The sequence below is a fragment of the Antechinus flavipes genome, chromosome 2 (genome assembly GCF_016432865.1).
Source record: "Antechinus flavipes isolate AdamAnt ecotype Samford, QLD, Australia chromosome 2, AdamAnt_v2, whole genome shotgun sequence".
NCBI classification, from domain to species: domain Eukaryota; kingdom Metazoa; phylum Chordata; class Mammalia; order Dasyuromorphia; family Dasyuridae; genus Antechinus; species Antechinus flavipes.
Genome location: NC_067399.1, coordinates 626,721,264 through 626,740,956, shown reverse-complemented (window position 1 = coordinate 626,740,956; position 19,693 = coordinate 626,721,264). Strand labels below are relative to the sequence as shown.

The 19,693-nt window shown below is 36.1% G+C and overlaps 1 protein-coding gene across 1 annotated transcript in view; it reads left to right on the top strand.

Annotated features, from left to right (window-relative positions):
- SH2D4B (SH2 domain containing 4B) overlaps window positions 1-19,693 on the top strand; it is a 212,050-nt gene that overhangs the window by 55,538 nt on the left and 136,819 nt on the right. Inside the window, exons 3-4 of the mRNA XM_051981966.1 lie at window positions 8,526-8,685; window positions 9,344-9,491. Of these exons, the coding sequence (XP_051837926.1) occupies window positions 8,526-8,685; window positions 9,344-9,491 (308 nt within the window). The remainder of the gene's footprint in view (window positions 1-8,525; window positions 8,686-9,343; window positions 9,492-19,693) is intronic.

Here is a 19,693-nt window from a genome sequence, read left to right as displayed (position 1 = left end):
GGAGGCTTGAGGAGAGACGAGAGGGTTTGCAATGGCCACTGTGGAGAGTAGAATGGTGAACTGATAAAGGAAAAGTAAAATGATTGTCTTGTAGAAGTGAGGGCTCAGTAGAGACTGGATAACAGAAATTTGTAATGGATCCATTCAATATGGTTTTGTGCTTTCTTTTAGTCCTGTTCAGAAGCATGTGGGTAGAAGCAAAGCAGATGGTAGGTGTAATTACACTTGGAGTTTTGGTAAGGCATAATCAATAATAGGACAAAGGACAGGGAATTTAAGTGTTCATTTAACTTAACTTATCAAGAAATGAGATAAGGAAGGTAGGAGAGTGATGACTTGGAAAAATATTGAAATTTGGAAGAAACAAAGATCACAATGAAGATCAAAAGACAGGCTTTAGGATGTTGAGGCATAAAATAAATCATGATCAGATAAAGAAATACCATAATTTGTGAATATTGAAGTGGAGCACATGATTAATGATCTCTCTGTGTAGCAGAGGGGGCTCCAGGACTAGGTCATAGAAACTGGGTAGATTGAGCAATTAGGAAATTAAGGTATTGTGGAGAGAATCACTAAGAAGTCTCCTAGTATGAGAGCAGGCTTAAGGAGGTGAGAAAGAAACCAACTTCATTGAGGAAGGATGAAAAATGTCCTTGGGCATCAGTGGGTAAGTAACTCCAGGATCTGGATTGAGTGATAAATTTGGATAGCATGAACCATAAAGGAGGAGTTGCTGCTAATTGATGACAGTAGAGATGGATTCTTGAAGTGTCAGTGAAGAGTAAGGAATATTCTTTTTTTTTCTTTTTTTAATATTTTATTTTATTTTATTTAATAATAACTTTATATTGACAGAAGCCATGCCAGGGTAATTTTTTTTTTTTTTACAACATTATCCCTTGCACTCGTTTCTGTTCCGATTTTTCCCCTCCCTCCATCCACCCCCTCCCCCAGATGGCAAGCAGTTCTATATATGTTAGATATGTTGCAGTATATCCTAGATACAGTATATGTTTGCAGAACCGAACAGTTCTCTTGTTGCACAGGGAGAATTGGATTCAGAAGGTAAAAATAACCCAGGAAGAAAAACTAAAATGCAGATAGTTCAGATTCATTTCCCAGTGTTCTTTCTTTGGGTGTAGCTGCTTCTGTCCATCATTTATCAATTGAAACTCAGTTAGGTCTCTTTGTCAAAGAACTCCACTTCCATCAGAATACATCCTCATACAATATCGTTGTTGAAGTGTATAATGATCTCCTGGTTCTGCTCATCTCACTTAGCATCAGTTCATGTAAGTCTCTCCAAGCCTCTCTGTATTCATCCCGCTGGTCATTTCTTACAGAACAATAATATTCCATAACATTCATATACCACAATGAGTAAGGAATATTCTTATTCCTCCATGAAGCCCAAAGAGTTAGGGATATAAAAGAAAATATAAAAACGGTAACAAAGGATGGAATGTTATCAGTAATGAGCCAAGATTCAGAGAGTCATAGTAATATGGTAGAAATTGGAAAGGAAGAGGCTTAAGATGAAACAAAATTTAATTATGGAGCAGGAATTATGCACCATGGAAGAGGTGGGGCCTTGGCAGGGGGATCAGTTTGAAGTGGATGGAAGTAAGAGAGCAAGCAGATGGGGATTAAGAGTCACTGAGATTGGAAGGATGTAAGAAATGTGACAATGTGAACCACTGAGGAATGAATCCATATGAGTTAACAGTGGTTGGAAGAGGGCCATTGAGGGAGACATATGATTAGACTGTTTGATGTTCTCCTTTGTGGTCCAGCTTTGTATAGGTGATGATGTTGTTGTGATATCCCAAGAGTCCTTACTTATAGCAGTCAGGAAGAGGAGAATAAGAGAAAGGCTGAAGAAGGACCAAAAGAGAAGGGGGAAACAAGGCTGGTCTTATTCCTGTGTTAGGGCAATACTGGCGATGCCTTTGGCACAGAATTAGAGGTAACCAAGAGTAGTAATAAATGTATAACTTCACAGAAATTTGTAAGCCTTAAAATGTTCTATAAATGTGAGTGATTATTACTAATACAGATAAATCACATTTTTCCAGTCATATTTTTGTGCCTTTCATCCCCAATCCCCATCTTTTTCATCTTCTTCTTTTTTCTGAGCTCTTTATATCCATTGTTTTTACTCCTGCCTCTTGAGTGAATCCTTTCATTTCCCTAATCATTCCTTCTTTTGGACTTCCTCCAGGGCAGCCTTCTTGTCTTGCCTCAGAGATGCGTCAAAGGTGGTACAGAGTTTCAGCCCTCCTTACCCCACTGAGCTATGATCTCCTGCCCCTTCTGTAACTCAAACCCACATAGCTTGGGCTGCAGCTCAGTATAGCCTGAGTGCTTTGGCTAAGGCAGAGTACAGCAGATGCAGCTACATTTCTTGCTATCACCCTGTCATCTAGTATTCCTGCTTTCCAGGTTTCTCTCACCTGGGAACTAACAAAGCTTTATATTATTTTTATCATTGAGAGATGGATTTGACATTTTTCTTAGAGTTTAATTTTTTCATTTTTATTTTCACACTCATTTTCTTTACTTTTTAAGATCTCTGAATTAATAGTGGGTGTCCACAAACGTTTCCATGAGAAACCTTTGTGGATACCATTCTCTCTCTTCCTTTTCATAAAATTGTTAAATTGTTCAAAGTTATCTCTGGTACCTGTCACAGTGCTATTAGAGGAGACACTGAGTCACAGAATCAAAGACTCATCAATTGTGAGAGTTGGAGAAAACTTTAATGGTCATTTAACTTATAGTTTCAACCCCTTTTCAACAGAACTTTTTATGAGACTGGATATGTATGCAAAATAGGCATGTAAATCAAATATTTATAATAAACCATAATTTCTTAATCCCCACATTGATTTATGTGGGGTCATGACTCACTGTGTAAGAAGCTTTGATAACTCATCCTTAATGAGATATGGGTCAGGAGAATTTTTTTGGTGTTACTCATATTATGGAATTTAGGTGACTTGTGGACATGACTGGTTTTATATATAGATCTGTTTATTTTACTATTTATATTCTTCTTAAAATCAAATAAGATGCAAAATCACCTTGTACCAAATGTTTGTCCACATAGTGCTAGAATAAATATCTTATTCTTTTCATATTGAACTTTTATTACTGATTATTACTCTCCCTCCCTCCTCCTTCCTTCTTTTCATCTCTCTCTCTCTCTCTCTCTCTCTCACTCTCTCTCTCTCTCTCTCTCTCTCTCTTCTCTCTCTCTCTCTCTCTCTCTCTCTTTCTCTCCTTCCCTCCCCTCCCCCCGCCCACTTCCTACCATACTGTTAGTTGAGCACAATGTGAATAAGGCCAAAACAATTGAGCTCATTCCCATTTGGGCCAATTACTTTTTGCTGGTGCATGATTGCAGACTATGCCTTTGACCTATTTGAAGTAGCCATTGGATGCAGAATTAGGAGTCCTGGTATTCAAACCTGGCTTTGCCATGGATGGCATATGTCAACTTGCCCAAATCAAGTTTTTCTGAAATTTAGTTTTCTTATCTATAAAATGAATGGTAGTGGGATAGTGATGGTGGGTGATCACTAAAATATCTTAAGATCATAGGATCATCCAAGAATCCAATATCCTTATTTTAAAGATGAAGAAACTGAGGGTTTGTCAGATTGTGACTTGCCCAAAGTCTCACAAGTAATTAAAGGTAAGGCCAGATATTAAGTTATCTGACTCCAAATCCTACATATTTTCCATTATACCATGATATAAAGTCACATGCTACAACATTGAAGAGTTAGGTAAACATCACTAGTACCCACTATACCCACAATAAATAAATTCATAGCATGATATTTACACACAATATTAAGTAGCATATAACTTAGGGTGAAATGAGCAATTAAGAGACTGTTTTTGAGCTTTTGATCTCATCTTATTCATTCTATTTTTAAACAATTGGGTCTCAGTCCCACTTTGATCAGTATGGAAGCTTCTGTTTGCTCTAATTTCTTATTGGAGATGGTTTGCCCTTACTTAGGAAATGTTTTACTCCTCCTCTTATTCTTCCTCAATTATCCATTCCCAGGGGCTCACCATTTTAATGCCAAAATTAATGTAGTTATCAGATCAGTTTAGTCTACTGCTACTTACAATGCCTGAGCTTAAGAAATCCACCAGCCTCAGTCCCCCTGATAGCAGGAATTACAAGAAAAACTATTATACTCAGCTCAGGGAGTGTTATAAAATATTGGAGGACCAGGAGAATAATTTTAGTGAAATTTTTAGGAGGAAGTATGACTTAGTTTAGATCTTGAAAGATCAATAGAGTTTGGACAAGTAGATAGCCATCTGGGGATAATTTTGTGAGCAAAGAAATAGAGGAAGTTAGTTAGGGAATCTTACTAATTATGACCTATCAAGAAAAGTCAACAATAAGTCAATCAGAATCTATTATATACCTACAATGTGTTAGGTACATGTGCTAAGCACTGGAAATACAAAGAAAAATTAAAAAATATATTTGTTCTCAAGAAATTCACATTCTTTTGGGAGACACATCATACAAATAATTATGAACATAAATGTAAATGCAAGGTAATTTCAGAGGGAAGGCACTAGTAATTGTGAGGGAGATATAGAGAAAGACTTCTGGCAGAAGGTAAGATTTAGGTTGAGTTGTAGATAAAGCTATGGAAGTCAGGAGATGGAGATGAGGTAGGACAGTATTCCAGGCTTGAAGGATAGCCAATGAAAAAACATAGGTTTGGGAGATAGACTATTTGAAGAACAATGTGAAGGGCAATTTGTTGGACTATAGAAAGAGGTAAATAAGAAGATTGGGAAGGTAGAATGAGGCCAGGAAATCAAGGTCTTTAAAAGCCAAACATGATTTTATGTTTGATCCTAGAAATAACAGAGAGTCACTAGAGTTTACTGAGTTGAGGGTTCAGACCTGAGTTTTAAGAAAAATCACTTTGACAGCTGAGGGGAGGATAGACTGCAGTGGAGAAAGAATTGAGGCAAGGATGCCAGTCAGCAAGATGTTACAATACAGTTCAGGTGTGAGGTGATGAACATCTGCATCAGGGTGGCATCTGTAAGAACAGAAATACATGAGACATGTTGTAAAGGAGAAGTGTTAATATTTGGAATGAATATCCGAGTAGATGAATAAAACAATAGGATGGGAATGTGAACTGAGGATGAGCGAGGAGTCAAGAGCAATATCTAAATTATGAGTCTTAGCGATTGGGAAAATGGTTGTGGAAGTAATAAGGAAATTGGAAAGTCAGGAAAGGTTTTTGGGAAAATATAATGAGGCCTGTTTTGGACATATTAAATTTAAGATTTCTATAAGACATCCAGTTTGAGATGTCCAAAGGCAGCTGATCACAATTGGAGATCAGGAGAGAAATTAAGGCTGAATAAAGAGAGAATCTGAGAGTTGATGTGATTAATAAGATAATATAGACTGAAAAGAGAAGGTCTAGGACAGATTCTTAGAAGATATTTATAGTTAAATTTTTTGGAAGTATTCAAATTGATCTGTGCTGTCACTGAGGAGGCTATTTTATCACCAATTACCATTTCTATAGAGATAATTTCCTGATGTATATATCCAACCTTCGCTTCTCTCTTGACTTCTAGTCATAGATTACAAATTTCCTCCTTGGGCATTTTATATATTCCTGTAGGCATCTCAATGTCAACATGTCCAAAACATTATCCCCCTTCCCACTTTTTTCTGAACTTCTCTTTCTCTTAAAAGACATCTTTCTCATCATCCAGATTTCCCATTGCCAGTGTCATAATTGGGTTCTCATTTTGTTTTATCCCATACATCCATTTAGTTGCCACGTCTTATTGAATCTACCTCTACAACAAAACAAATATTTGTTTCCTTCTATTCACTTATACCACCAGCACCCACTTCTAGCACCAATCACTTATTGTCTGAACTATTGATATAGACTCCTAATGGGTCCTTCTATTGTTCCCTTTCTAATCCATTCTCCACATAGCTTCCAAAGAGAAATTGATGGAGTACAGATTCAGCCTTAGCATTCTCCCCAAGTCCCTCAAAACAACAACAATAACAAGAACAACAAAATGCTCCACTGGCTTCCTGTTGCCCCTGGGATTAAATGCAAACTCTTCTGTTTAGACTTTAAAAATCTTCCCAATTTGTGTTTTGTCAGCCTTTCCAGGTTTATTATATATTACTCCCCTTTGCATTCTATATGGTTCAGTCAAACTGACCTTCCTTGCTATTCCTCACTGAGTGCACTCTATCTTCTACATCTGTGGCTTTGCCCAGGCTTTCTTATATGCCTATAAAGTACTCCCTTCCCATTTCCATCTCTTATAATTCCTAGCATCCAGCTACGACCATAGGGAAAAAATATGTCAAAAGATTAACGTTTAGAGAAAAGTCAATTAAAAAAATTCCTATGTTCCACTTCACACCCATCAGTTTGGCAAGGATGACCAAAAAAAGAAAAATAGAAAAAAAACCCAGTTCTTAGAGGGACAATGGGAAAGCACAACTGTTATGCCCAACTGTTGGTGAAGTTGTGAATTGGTCAGCTATTCTGGAAAGTAATTTGGTATTACACTCCTAAATTGTGTATACGGGTCGACTTAGTAATGTCACTGTTAGGCATATACTCAAGAGATCAAAGAAAGAGGAAAAAACTTCTCTCTCTCTCTCTCTCTCTCTCTCTCTCTCTCTCTCTCTCTCTTTCTCTCTCTCTCTCTCTCTCTCTCTCTCTGTCTCTCTCTGTCTCTCTCTGTCTCTGTCTCTCTCTCTTTCTCTCTCTCACTTGCTTTCTCTGTCTGTCCCTCCTCCCGCCCCTGCCTCTCTGTGTATAGCAGCTCACAATTGGAAACCAAGGGCTGCCTATTAAAAGAAGAATGGTAGAACAAATTTTGGCATATAAATATAATAAAATTATTATACCACAAGAAATGGTGAAAGAGACAATTTTAGAGAAACTGAGAATGTTATATAAACTGATGCTGAATTTAGTGACTAGGACTAAGAGAAAAATTTATATAACAACATTGTAAAGCAAAACAACAGGGCGTTTGGGTGGCACAGTGCATGAGTGCCAGACATGGAGTCCTGAGTTTTGTAATTTCTTGATCGATTAAACCTTCTTGAGACATCAAGACTCCTCCTTTACTCAAGTGTCTCCCTAGTACCTTTATGATCGAAATGCTTCTGTGAAGTCTCTTTTGAATTTTCTAGTCTTGGAAGCATGTGCTAAGCACATATAAAAAGCTTAATAAATGTTTACTGACAGCCTTACTGATTCTTGTCAATGGCTTCTTATGTGTTTGCTGAAGAGAAGTCTACTTCTTGTGCTGGGGAGATCTTCCTTGATTTCTTTTGACATTGTGAACAGACCAGTGAAACACACAATCTGCCCATTGATAATCTCTTTTTTCATGTGACTATCCCAATTTCTTTTTTATTAGGTATCTATTTAATCTTATATAATATATATGCATATATATTATATAATATATGTGTATATATGATATAATATCATATATATATATATATGTGTGTGTGTGTGTGTGTACATAAAATCTCTCTCTCTGTGGCAATATCTGCTGTTAAACCAAATAATCTGAAGTCTAGAAAGTGATCTAATCTCACTATTTCTGGCCAGACTAGCATATCTAACATTTCACCTTGGCCTATACGATTTAGTACATATGGTTCTGATTTTATAGCTATACTTATTTAAAAGGTATTCCCAGAGGATTCTGGGAATTTGGCAGAGTATATCAGACTTAGAATTTTCCCCCAACACAAGAGGCAGTGTGGTACTGAGGTCACAGTGCTCTGTGGGGAGACAGGAGATCTGGGTTTAAATTTCTTTTTTTTTTTCTCTCTCTTTATCTATATCTATATAGTCTATATGTATATAGGCACATACACACACTTACATATGTCTTTTATATTTGACCTTAATTAAAATCCTTTTTTGAGTTCCAAATTCTCTTTCTTTCTGTCCCTCCTTTATCTCAAATCTTACTTCAAATCTTGCCTTTTAAAAAATTTACTAGTTGATGTTAGGGAAAAACAAAACAAAACAAAAGCTTTTAAACAATCAGAGCTATTCAAAAAGTATTGGGCTGCTCTAGGAAGTAGTGGATTTCTTCTCATTGGTAGTCTCCAAGCAAAAAATTGAAAGTACACATTAAGTACATTAATAATGTTGATCATTTGATATGGACAATTCACCATTTCTTTCAGAATTATCATATCTTCATTTGGAAAATTGAGAATATCTACCTTATAGATTTATTGCAAGAAAATTGTTTTGTAAATATAAATGAGTGGTTATCATTTGACTTTGCATTTCTCCCAGTGTTTAGCATAGATACTTCATATGTACTTATTAAATTGAATCAATGTCCCATTTGGTGTTAATATATGTATTTGCTTCAGCTATTTCCTAGGCAACTGACTTTGTATTATTTTCCTTCTCCCCTCCTTTTTGGGGTGTGTATCACAGCAAACAATAAGCACATTCAATGGCTTCATGGGATAGATGGTGAAGTTTGGGTCTGGATTATGGGAGAAGCCCCAGGCGACAAACCATATGAACAGATTTCGGAGGAGCTGATAGCAGAAAGGGCAAGACGACAGGCTCAGAAGGAGGCCGAGGAACTCTGGTGAGGGGGCATAAAAATGGTGTCATGGAAAGAGCATTGATTGGGACAACAGAGGATCTATAGTCTAAATTTCAGCCCTGACACTTTTAAGCTAATTAACCTTGAGAAAAGCATTTTACCTCCTTTCCCTATAAATTAAGAGGTTGGACAAAATGAATTCCAACCTCTCTTTCTATTTTAAATCCTGTCATTTTATGCCCGTGTTTGATGAAGGGAAGCCAAAATGGTGGCAAGATTACAGGTTTTGTAAAATTCAGGGTTTAAGTGGATTGGTTTCTTGGCAGATCCTGATGTGACAGTCTTATAGTTAGTTAGCTTTCTGAGTAGAAGAGTAGATTAAGACAGTCTAGGAAGGTTTATCCAAGGGCCTTCTCAAAGCTTAATTAGCAAGGACTAAAATTTTGGAGCTGGCTCATTATACTCTAGGTATTGGATTTTTCTCTCCTTATTTCACTTTTCAGACTGTCACAAAGTAAGTTGTTCGGTTCCCCCAGTGATTTTATCCAGGATTTGCTTCAAAATCCAATATTTTTGTTCCCTCATTCAGGAAATTCAAATGACAATTGTATTTGGGCTTTTTTTTTTTTTTTAAGTTATCTTCTTTTTTGGTTGCTTGTTTCAAAAGAAGTGCTTATATTTATTGGTCTTCTCTTGGAAGGAGACAAAAGGAGGCAGAAATCACAAAGAAATTCCGGGATGCTATGGCAAATGAGAAGGCTCGGATCTTGGCAGAGAAATGGAAAGTAGAGATGGAAGACCGCAAAGCAGCCAAAATTCTAGAAGAGAAGATCCATGAGGAATTCAAGGTTGGCCAATAGACATTTAATAGCATTCGTTTTTACTCTGAAGATACAAAGGAACTGTGATTATTTATAAAACTGTGGGTCCCTGAGAGTTTATTAAGCCATAAATTTCAGAACTAAGGAAAAGTGGGTTCTGGTCTACTCTTTCATTTTACAGGTGAAGAAATTAGTGTCTTGAGAGGCCAAGTGAGTACTCTCAACATCACATACTTGTGAATTATATCATAAAATTTAGAACTAGAAGGGGAATTCAGAGACCAATGGATTCAAATTTACACAAAAGCAATCATACTTGACAAGTAGTTATCCAGCCTTTGCTTGAAGACCTCCAATGAGGACAAATCTACTACCTCCCAGCATAATCCATTCTGCTTCTCAAAAGTTCTTATTGTTAGGAAGTTTTTTCCAGACATCAAGCTTGAATTTTTCATTTTACAATTTTTACCCATTGCTATTAGTTCTACCCTCATAGGAAAAATGAGAACAAGAGTAATTTTTTTTCCATATTCCTCCTAAGTTTTCCCTCATGCCTTTAAACAAATAAAGGGATGTATAATGAAAATATTTTGCTCAGATAATAAAAATAGCTTATATTTATGTAGCACTTTAAGATTTGCAGGTATTTCATTTGATTATCACATTAATGCTCTGAGAAAACAACTATAATCATTCCCATTTTACAGATTAAAAAAACTGATGTTTAGATTTAAGAGTGACCAAATGTTCACAGCTGGATATAAATAAATGAATAGATGGAGAGATAAGTGAAAGAATAGATGAAAAAGGCTATATAATAAATTTACTTCACACAAAGTATTGTGCTAAGTGCTAGGGATTTAAACAGATAAAAGAGAATCCTTGCTCTCATGGATCCTAAATTCTAATAAGAAAGAAGATTGTGTAAGAGGCTTCAGCTGTAAGTCGGTTGAGAAGGTCCATTGGTCCTTTGGGTACAGCAACAAAGCCAACAATAATGCATTTTTTTTAAATGTCATTTGAACTCAGAGTCTTAATCTCTGGTCTACAGTTTTATTTTATCCACTATGTCACTCCCTTAGATACCTGATTGGAGAATAATGAAAATAACTCACAGTCATATTGAGCTTTAAGATTTCCAAAACCACTTCCCTCACATCAATCCTATGAGATAAGAAGGACAGGTACTATTATTTTCTTTTTATATCCAGGCACAATTAGTGTGGATAAGGAATGTCTCAAAGTGTTTTCAATCTCTCAATTAACACTATATATTTTCATTGCTCTGGAACCAATGATCACGTTTCACAAATTTGTAATTGCACACAGTGTAAAATATCTGAGGCTAATCAATTCACTTGAAGTACCGTAAGTTGTAACTGTTGATGTTAAGTCTAAGTTCTTGTCTTTGGACTTTAAGGTCAGGACTCTCACTTCAGCTCTTGGTGTTGTCTGTGGATAGAACAAAATTAATCTTCTTTTTTCTATTTTTCTTCTTCCTTGGTTCTGGAATAGGCAGTATTTTCCAACATAGCTTAAATTGTCCCTCATCCTTGTCAGTAGGAGCTCATCATGTTGATTTCCTCTTACAGTACATGTTATCTACCCTCCAGTTCTTTCAAATCTTGAACCTCTTATATATGTTAGAAAATTGTACCACCTAGTATCACTATTATTAAAGATGTGTTAAAGTTTTCAGCTATGGGAGGTTAGATATTAATTTGACTGTTTTTGAAAGACAGCAATTAATTTAACAGATTCACAGAACTAATTTAATAGCTATATTATTGAATTTCTCTGGAACTCAGAATGTAATTGAAATCCTTTGCCTGCTAAATGGGCTAAGAGAGTTACTAGAAACCAAAGAATTTCAATTATTATTATTTACTTTTTGGACTGTATTTTAGAATCTTTAAAAATTCTTTGTAGAGAAGAATTGAACTGCTTCTCTTATAAGACAGCAGTCAACTATTTTAGGTATCTGGCTCATTTAAAAGAAATAGACAAATATCTTCTTGTCAGTTTTTTACTAAAATTTTTGCCCAATGTCAGTTTAAAATGATAACAGAGAAAAAAGCTATAACTTGGTTCTTTTAATTTTTTTTCCATATTTGCCATGTTGCAAAAAGGCAATAAAAACAAAGTGAAAAGAGTATGCTTCAATCTGAACTCAGAGTTCATCAGTTCTCTCCCTGGAAGTGGATGATATTTTTCATTATGGGTCTTTGGACTTGTCTTGGATCATTATCTTGATCAAAGTAGCTGAATCTTTCATAGCTGATCATTGTTGTAGTATTCCTGTTACTGTGTATAATGTTCCCCTGATTCCATTCACTTCACTTTGCATAAGTTTATATCTCTTCCCAGGTTTTTCTGAAGCCATCCTGCTCATCGTTTTTCCTTCTTTCCTTCCTTCCTTCCTTCTTTCCTTTCTTCTTTCCTTCCTTCCTCCCCCCTCTTTTTTTTTTTTTTTTTTTTTTTGCATTTTCTATCCTAAGTTTATTGGGATTGATTGCTTTGGATCACTGAACTGCTGAGAAAACCACATCTTTCATAGTTGATTATCACACAGTCTTGCTGCTACTGTGTAAAATGCATTTCTGGTTGTATTTGTTTCACTCAGCATCACTTCATGTAAATCTTTCCAGACCTTTTTAAAATTAGCTTGTTCATTATTTTTATAGAACAATAATATTCCATTACCTTCATATACCACAACTTGTTCAGCCATTCCCCAAATGATGGCTTTTTCCAATTCTTTACCACCACAAAAAGTTGCTACATTTTTGCACATGTGGGTATTTTTCCCTCCTTTATGATTTCCTTGGACTCATCCTTTCTTATAATATAATAGTATTCCATTACAATCATTTGCTATAATTTGTTCAGTCATTCCCCAATTGATTAGCATCCCCTCACTTTCCAATTCTTTGCCACCACAAAAAGAGCTGCTATAAATATTTTTGTACATATTGATCCTTTCCCCTTTTTTGATCTCTTTGGGATATAGATCTAGCAATGATATTGCTGAGTTAAAGGGTATGCACAGTTTTATAGCCCTTTGGGCATGGCTCTAAATTATTCTTCAGAATGGTTGAATCTGTTCACATCTCCACCAACAATACATTGAGGTCCCTATTTTTGGGTTGTAAAGTTATTTTATCCCAATCAGCTCTGACCTGCAATGGACATCTTCCCTTCCTTGGAGTATAAAATCCAATTTAAGGCCCATAATTTTGTTCCTAATATGTAAGACATTTAGCCTAAACTTGGATATCTTTTTCTACTTGATCTAAGAGGCAGATCAAGTATTGTCTAGACTTAGAGCACTAGATTTGAAATCAGAAATACTTGAGTTTAAATCTCACTTCAGGCATTTACTGTCTGTATGATTCTGGACATAATTTCCCTTCTGTATTGCCTCAGTTTTCTCATCTGTAAAATAAGGAAGTTGGGTGTGACCTCTAAGCTCCCTTTTAGCTCTCCATCAGTGATCCTGTGATCATTATTCAAGCATCAGACAGAGGATTCAATTATGACTTGGCTCTGGGACAGCTCTAGTTCTTCCTTTGACTTTCTCTATTGTTCTACTGATTTCAAAGGATGGGAAATGACAGGCAGCCGCTCTGAATACCAGGATGCCATTTGGTTAAAAATCTCTTCATGTTTAACTGCAATCACAGAAAGCCCTTAAGAAGTGTGACTTTCATGAATGATTCAATCAGGGTACAGAATGAAATGCAGATCAGTTAACAAGCCCACTTTAACAAGTTTAAAATATTTAACAAGTCATTAATCATCCTTCTGCAGTGATGACCACAGCATATTTAAAACAGTCTTAGAAAAGGGGAAGGAAAAAGCCTGAACTCCATTAAAGTTTCATTATCTTGAAACATTCAGATTTGCAAAATTAAAGCTCACTGTCCATTCAGGTGATGTGTTTAATTTCCAATCAAATTGCCTCAGACCCACCTACCTGGGGGTAATCAATCGCTTTTCTATCTCTTGATGGATATGGGACTTTAAAGTTGGCTAGACTAGATAAATGATGTTTGCCATTATCAGAATGAGTGATGATCCCAGTTTTCCCCTTGCCATTACTAATTTCATTACCTCCCAACTCACTAAACCAAGCAATATTTAATATATGATGCTGAAATCTAAGTGTGATGACTCTGATTTGGCATTTAAGAATCATGAATGTTTTTATGCATTCCTTAATGTGCACAAATAAGCATGTTTTAAGTATTTGGCAATTATTGCTCACTAATGTTCTCAAAGTAGTGATGAACCGAATATCCATTGTCCAAGAACCACCCCATCACTAAGTTCTGAAATACTCATTGTTGGAATAGTCAGACAGTAATGCCTTTTTTTTTGACCACGGTAACATTAGAAGACTTTCTACTAAGTTGTAGAATCTGTGTAAGTGAAGGGAGTGAACTTCTCTACAAAAGAAATCCCAGAATCTTTTAATATTGAAGTAATTCTCCAAGAAATGATGGGAGCTGGAATGTATTACCCTTACTACAGGCAATCGTGGGCCAGTCCAGCTTAATAGGGGGTAAGACTGGGGTAAGAATACAAGATGTAATATTGGGGGGTAGTTTTGCCATGAAAAATTTCTTAGAAAGTGCTCTTCTCTTGCAATAAAAATAATGGGTTGATGCTAATGTAGTTCATCTCCTGAGAGGTAGTCTTAGGTACACTGGAATTACCACAACAGGTCTGATCAAAGGCTCACTCTTCTATGATTCTGTCTCTTTTTGGAAGGTTTTGGAAAGAGTAAGTAATTGCTCTTCTTGTAGCCAGGGATTATATCTTCCTTGTGTTTTCCTAATCATAAGGTACAAGGTATATTGTATATCCTCAATTGAATGAATGAATGAATGCTGACAACCTAAAAATGTTAGGAATATTCTCTTCAAATTTGTGGTGGCTCCATAGTAATTAGATTTCTGTCCAACATAAGAAAGGCATTTCTAATAAGAAGTTCTGTGCATGATTAGAGAAAATTTTCTCAATGGATTTCCTATCACTGTCTACATTCAAGGGGGTATTTAAAAGGCTGTATGGGGTGTCCAAGGAGGATTATCACCTTTAGTATGAGGGCTGGCCAAGACCATTTCAGAGCTGCTCAATGGCTCCAAGAAGGTGTAACATGTACACACCTTAGTAAACCCTTTCAGCAGATGAGCTAAACCAAATTGAAGATAACCAATAGGCCTCAAATCCATTGATGGCTTAGGGAAGTGTCTAATCCAAACATGTGAAGACTTCCTTAATGGAACGGGCAGATGAAAAAAAAATCCACTGGCTGTTATGGCAGCTGAAACAGATGTTATGGGATGCTTAGAATTTGGTCACATATTTAGGACATCCATTGCATCTTGGGCCAACCAGTCATCTTAAATTTTGTCCTACCAGTGGACTTCAATGATTGGAAGCAAATAAAGCTGATAAATTTGCATAGCTCAGCCTCATTTAGAATACAATTCATACAAGAGACAAGGTATCATTCTGCAATATTATTGGTTCTCCCCTCCCCCCCACCCCAAAGGACAAATAATAGTAGGAACAACATCAAAACAAGTATTCAAGAAATTTGTGGGGTGTGTGTGTGTGTGTGTGTGTGTGTGTGTGTGTGTGTGAACAGGGAAGAGAGCAGTGTCAATCACCTATCAATAATATTGTAGGGAGGTTTATTATTTTGGATAAGAGGATGAACTAGATAATCTCTGAAGTTCTTCCTAACTGGGAGATTCAACCATTCTATGAATCAATGGCCCTGGGAGATGGATGGCATGCCAAACTGGAAAAGGATACAAGACTTAGTAGTTAGTTGGCACTGTGGATAGAATGCCAGACATGCGATCAGGAAGGGAGGATTGAGTTTAAATCCTGCCTTTATATTTACTAGCTGTGTGAACCAGGGCAAGTCATTTAAACACAGTTTTTTCATTTATAAAATGAGGATAAGACTACATCCATTTCCCAGAATGGTTGTGAGGACCAAATTAGATAATATTTGTAAAATTTTTGCAAACTTTGAAACTCCAATCAAATTGAATCCAGAAGCCTTGAGTTTTAGTCTCAGCTATGAGTCTTACTACCCAAAAGCAAGTTATGTGTCTTATACTTCTTTTCCTCTTCTATAATATCAGGATACTTATATTATCCATCTCAAAGTGCTCTTGTGGGGAAAGTACTTTATAATCCCTGAAGTATTAAATATACATGAATAAATTATTATTATTTAACTGCTGCTTAGCAGCTCTAGTGCTTAAAGGTTTGCAAAGCCTCTATGTGTGATATCTATCACCTGTCTACCATTTAATCTATCTGTTGTATCTTCCTTCCTTCCTTCTTTCCATCCATCCATCTATCCATGTATCTATCTATCTAATGTACAATCTAATTTCATTCTCACAATACTCTTTTTTTTTTTTTTTTTTTTTTTTAGGCAATTGGGGTTAAGTGACTTGCCCAGGGTCACACAGCTAGACAGTGTCTGAGACCAGATTTGAACTCAGGTCCTCCTGACTTCAGGGCTGGTGCTCTATCCACTGCGCCACCTAGCTGCCCCTCACAATACTCTTTTGAAGTAGGTGCTGCTATTATTCCTAATTTTACAGATGAAGAAATTGAGCCTGAGAAAGGTTAAGTGACCTGCATTGGGTTAGACACTGGTAAATGTCTGAGGTAGAACTCAAAACTCAGGCCTTCTGATCCAAGGCTCCTATTTGATCCACTGAAGTTATTTCTATTTTTAGTCTATGTTTCTCAGGGAGACAAGTTCTTTTCATTTCTTTACTCTTTCTTTTCTTCCTCATTTCCTCCTCTTGACTTCTTGGCTTCAAGTCTCAGTTAAAGGCCAACCTTCTGCAAGAAGACTTTCTGGATCTTCCTCAATCTTAGTGCCTTCCCTTTGAGCTTATATCCTCTATGCATGTAAGCACACACATACATTTATGTGTATCAGTACATATATGTGCACATTCACAATATATGCACACACGTATACACATAAATATATGTACATATTTATATGTGTTATATATATCAATCTCTTCCTCTCTTACTCTGTTACTCCATCCCTCTCTCTTTATTTGCGTGTTTTCTTTCCCATTTGACTTTGACCCTAAAAGAAAGGCTTTTCTCATTTTCTTTTAAGTTCTTATTAATTAAAGAACTTAATTAATTAAGTACTTTTTTTATTATAACTTTTTATTGACAGAACCCCATGCCTGGGTAATTTTTTTACAACATTATTCCTTGCACTCACTTCTGTTCCGACTTTTCCCCTTCCTGCGTTCACTCCCTCCCCCAGATGGCAAGCAGTCCTATACATGTAAAATGTGCCACAGTATATCCTAGATACAATATATGTGTGCAGAACTGAACAGTTCTCTTGTTGCACAGGGAGAATTAGATTCAGAAAGTAAAAATAACCCGGGAAGAAAAACAAAAATGCAAGCAGTTTACATTCATTTCCCAGTGTTCTTTCTTTGGGTGTAGCTGCTTCTGTCCATCATTTATCAATTGAAACTGAGTTAGGTCTCTTTGTTGAAGAAATCTGCTTCCATCAGAATACATCCTCAAACAGTATCATTGTTGAGGTATATAATGATCTCCTGGTTCTGCTCATTTCACTTAGCATCAGTTCATGTAAGTCTCGCCAGTCCTCTCTGAAATCATCCTGCTGGTCATTCCTTACAGAACAATAATATTCCATAACATTCATATACCACAATTTATCCAGCCATTCTCCAATTGATGGGCATCCATTCATTTTCCAGCTTCTAGCCACTACAAACAGGGCTGCCACAAACATTTTGGCACATACAGGTCCCTTTCCCTTCTTTAGTATCTCTTTGGGGTATAAGCCCAGTAGAAACACTGCTGGATCAAAGGGTATGCACAGTTTGATAACTTTTTGAGCGTAGTTCCAGATTGCTCTCCAGAATGGTTGGATTCGTTCACAACTCCACCAACAATGCCTCAGTGTCCCAGTTTTCCCACATCCCCTCCAACATTCTGCATTATCTTTCCCTGTCATTCTAGCCAATCTGACAGGTGTGTAGGGGTATCTCAGAGTTGTCTTAATTTGCATTTCTCTGATTAATAATGACTTGGAACACTCTTCCATATGGCTAGAAATAGTTTCAATTTCTTTATCTGAGAATTGTCTGTTCATATCCTTTGACCATTTATCAATTGGAGAATGGCTTGATTTCTTATAAATTAGAGTCAATTAATTAAGTTCTTAATAAATCCTGTTGCCTGGCCAAGTCTCACCACAATTGAAGGTGTCCACTGGAATCTTAACTTTCTATAGGGGATGGATGACTTCTCAAGGTGACATGCAAGCACACGGATGGAGAATGGGCAATGGTTCTATAATTTATGAAGATTTTTCCAAAGAGTAGAACTGAGACTTAATTGAAATTTCTCATCCAATGATGACAACAGCCAGGAAATGGACACCAAGTCAAATCAAGTCAAGAAACATTTATTAAGCAATTATCATGTATTGGCACTGAGAAATGTATTGCAGATATAAATGCGAATAAAAAAGCTGTCTCTGACTTCAAGAAAATTGCATTTTTTTCCTGGGTAAATTAAAATCAGTTTTATTGACTGTCTAGATAGCAAAAGCAGGCTCATTGTATCCTTGGTGGCCAAAGAGAGTGAACCTGTTCAACCTTCAGTATTTATAAAGTCAAAAATTATATTCTAATGTAATTGTTTGATTATTTTTCATTCTTTTTCAACTCTAGGACCTGGAAGGTCTTACTAGTTAGGGATACTGGAAGGACTTACCATTTCCTTCTTTAGCTCAGATGAAAAAACTGAAACAAACAATGTTAAGTGACTTGTCCAAGATCATATAGCTATTGAGGGTCTGAGGCTAGATTTGGGTTTAGGAAGATAAGTCTTTTTGACTCCAGCTTGATAACTCTATCCACTGTGTCACCCAGTCTAAAAGGAAGAAAGGAATATTCATGCTGATGGTGTGGTGACAAAGTCTAGAGAATGAAAGATGGACTGGTTGAGGTCTTTCTTTAACATGGAGGTTCTAGAAAGAACTTATTGAAGGAGAAGGGAGCTAAAGCAATCCTGATGTTATATTTTCAAAAAGCATAATATTGAAATAAAGCAATTTCCTTTAAGTTCTTCACATTTTCTACAGAAGGTCCTAGGAAAAGAAAAGAAATAAATACACACACCCATATGTGGGGAAAGAGAGATAAAGAGAGACACAGAGAGACACAGAAAGACAGAGAGAGAATACTTAGCATAGTTCTTGATACATCATAATCATAATTAACTTAAAATGTTTATTGATTGATTTATAAGGCCACATCCATGACTAAACAGTACTAAGAAGAAGTCACTCCTATGGCTATTGGCCAGGGTAAGATCATTTTGCCATCTTTCTTCATGAGTTAATGTAACTTAAAGTCTAAGGGGATATTTATTCATTTAGATACCTGGATCTGAAAGGAATCTTAGAAAGCATTAGTGTATTTGCTTCATTTTAATGAAATAATTAATAAAATTTATTAAGTGTGATATATGTTAGGTACTATACAAGATTCTGGGCTTACAAAGAGAAAAAAATGAAAGTTTCTTGGATTTTGAATATATTTTACAGGTAACAAAATATAATAATAATAATAACTAGCATCCTATAGCTCTTTGACGTTTGCAAAGCACTTTACAATGTTATTTTATTTGGTTCTCAGTACAAATTAAGTCTTGCCTAGGAGGAAGGTGATATTATTATTATTGTCCATTATGCAGATGAGGAAACTGGGACATAGAAAGGTCAAGTGGGTTGCCCAGGTTAATCACACAACTAGAAAATGAATGAGGCAGGATTTGAATTCAGATCTTCTCAATTCCATCAAATCAATTCCAAATTCAGCATTGTAGCAACTATCTGACAATTATAATTATCATTATTATCTTTATTGATCTGAGGAACTATGTGTAACCTTGTAATCATTGTTGGATTCAGCTGTTTTCTCTGTTCATAAGGTCTCCTGGATGCCATTGTAGTTAGTTCCAGTGGTCTGGTTTCAATTACAAAAAAGGGACCTGGCAGTATACAGAATTAGGCTTTGTTTCCTCTTAAAAGTGCTAAATAATACACTAAAAATCATTTTTTAGTCTAATAATTTAAAATATGTCTATAATTGTGGTGACTAGTGTTGGGGCAATTA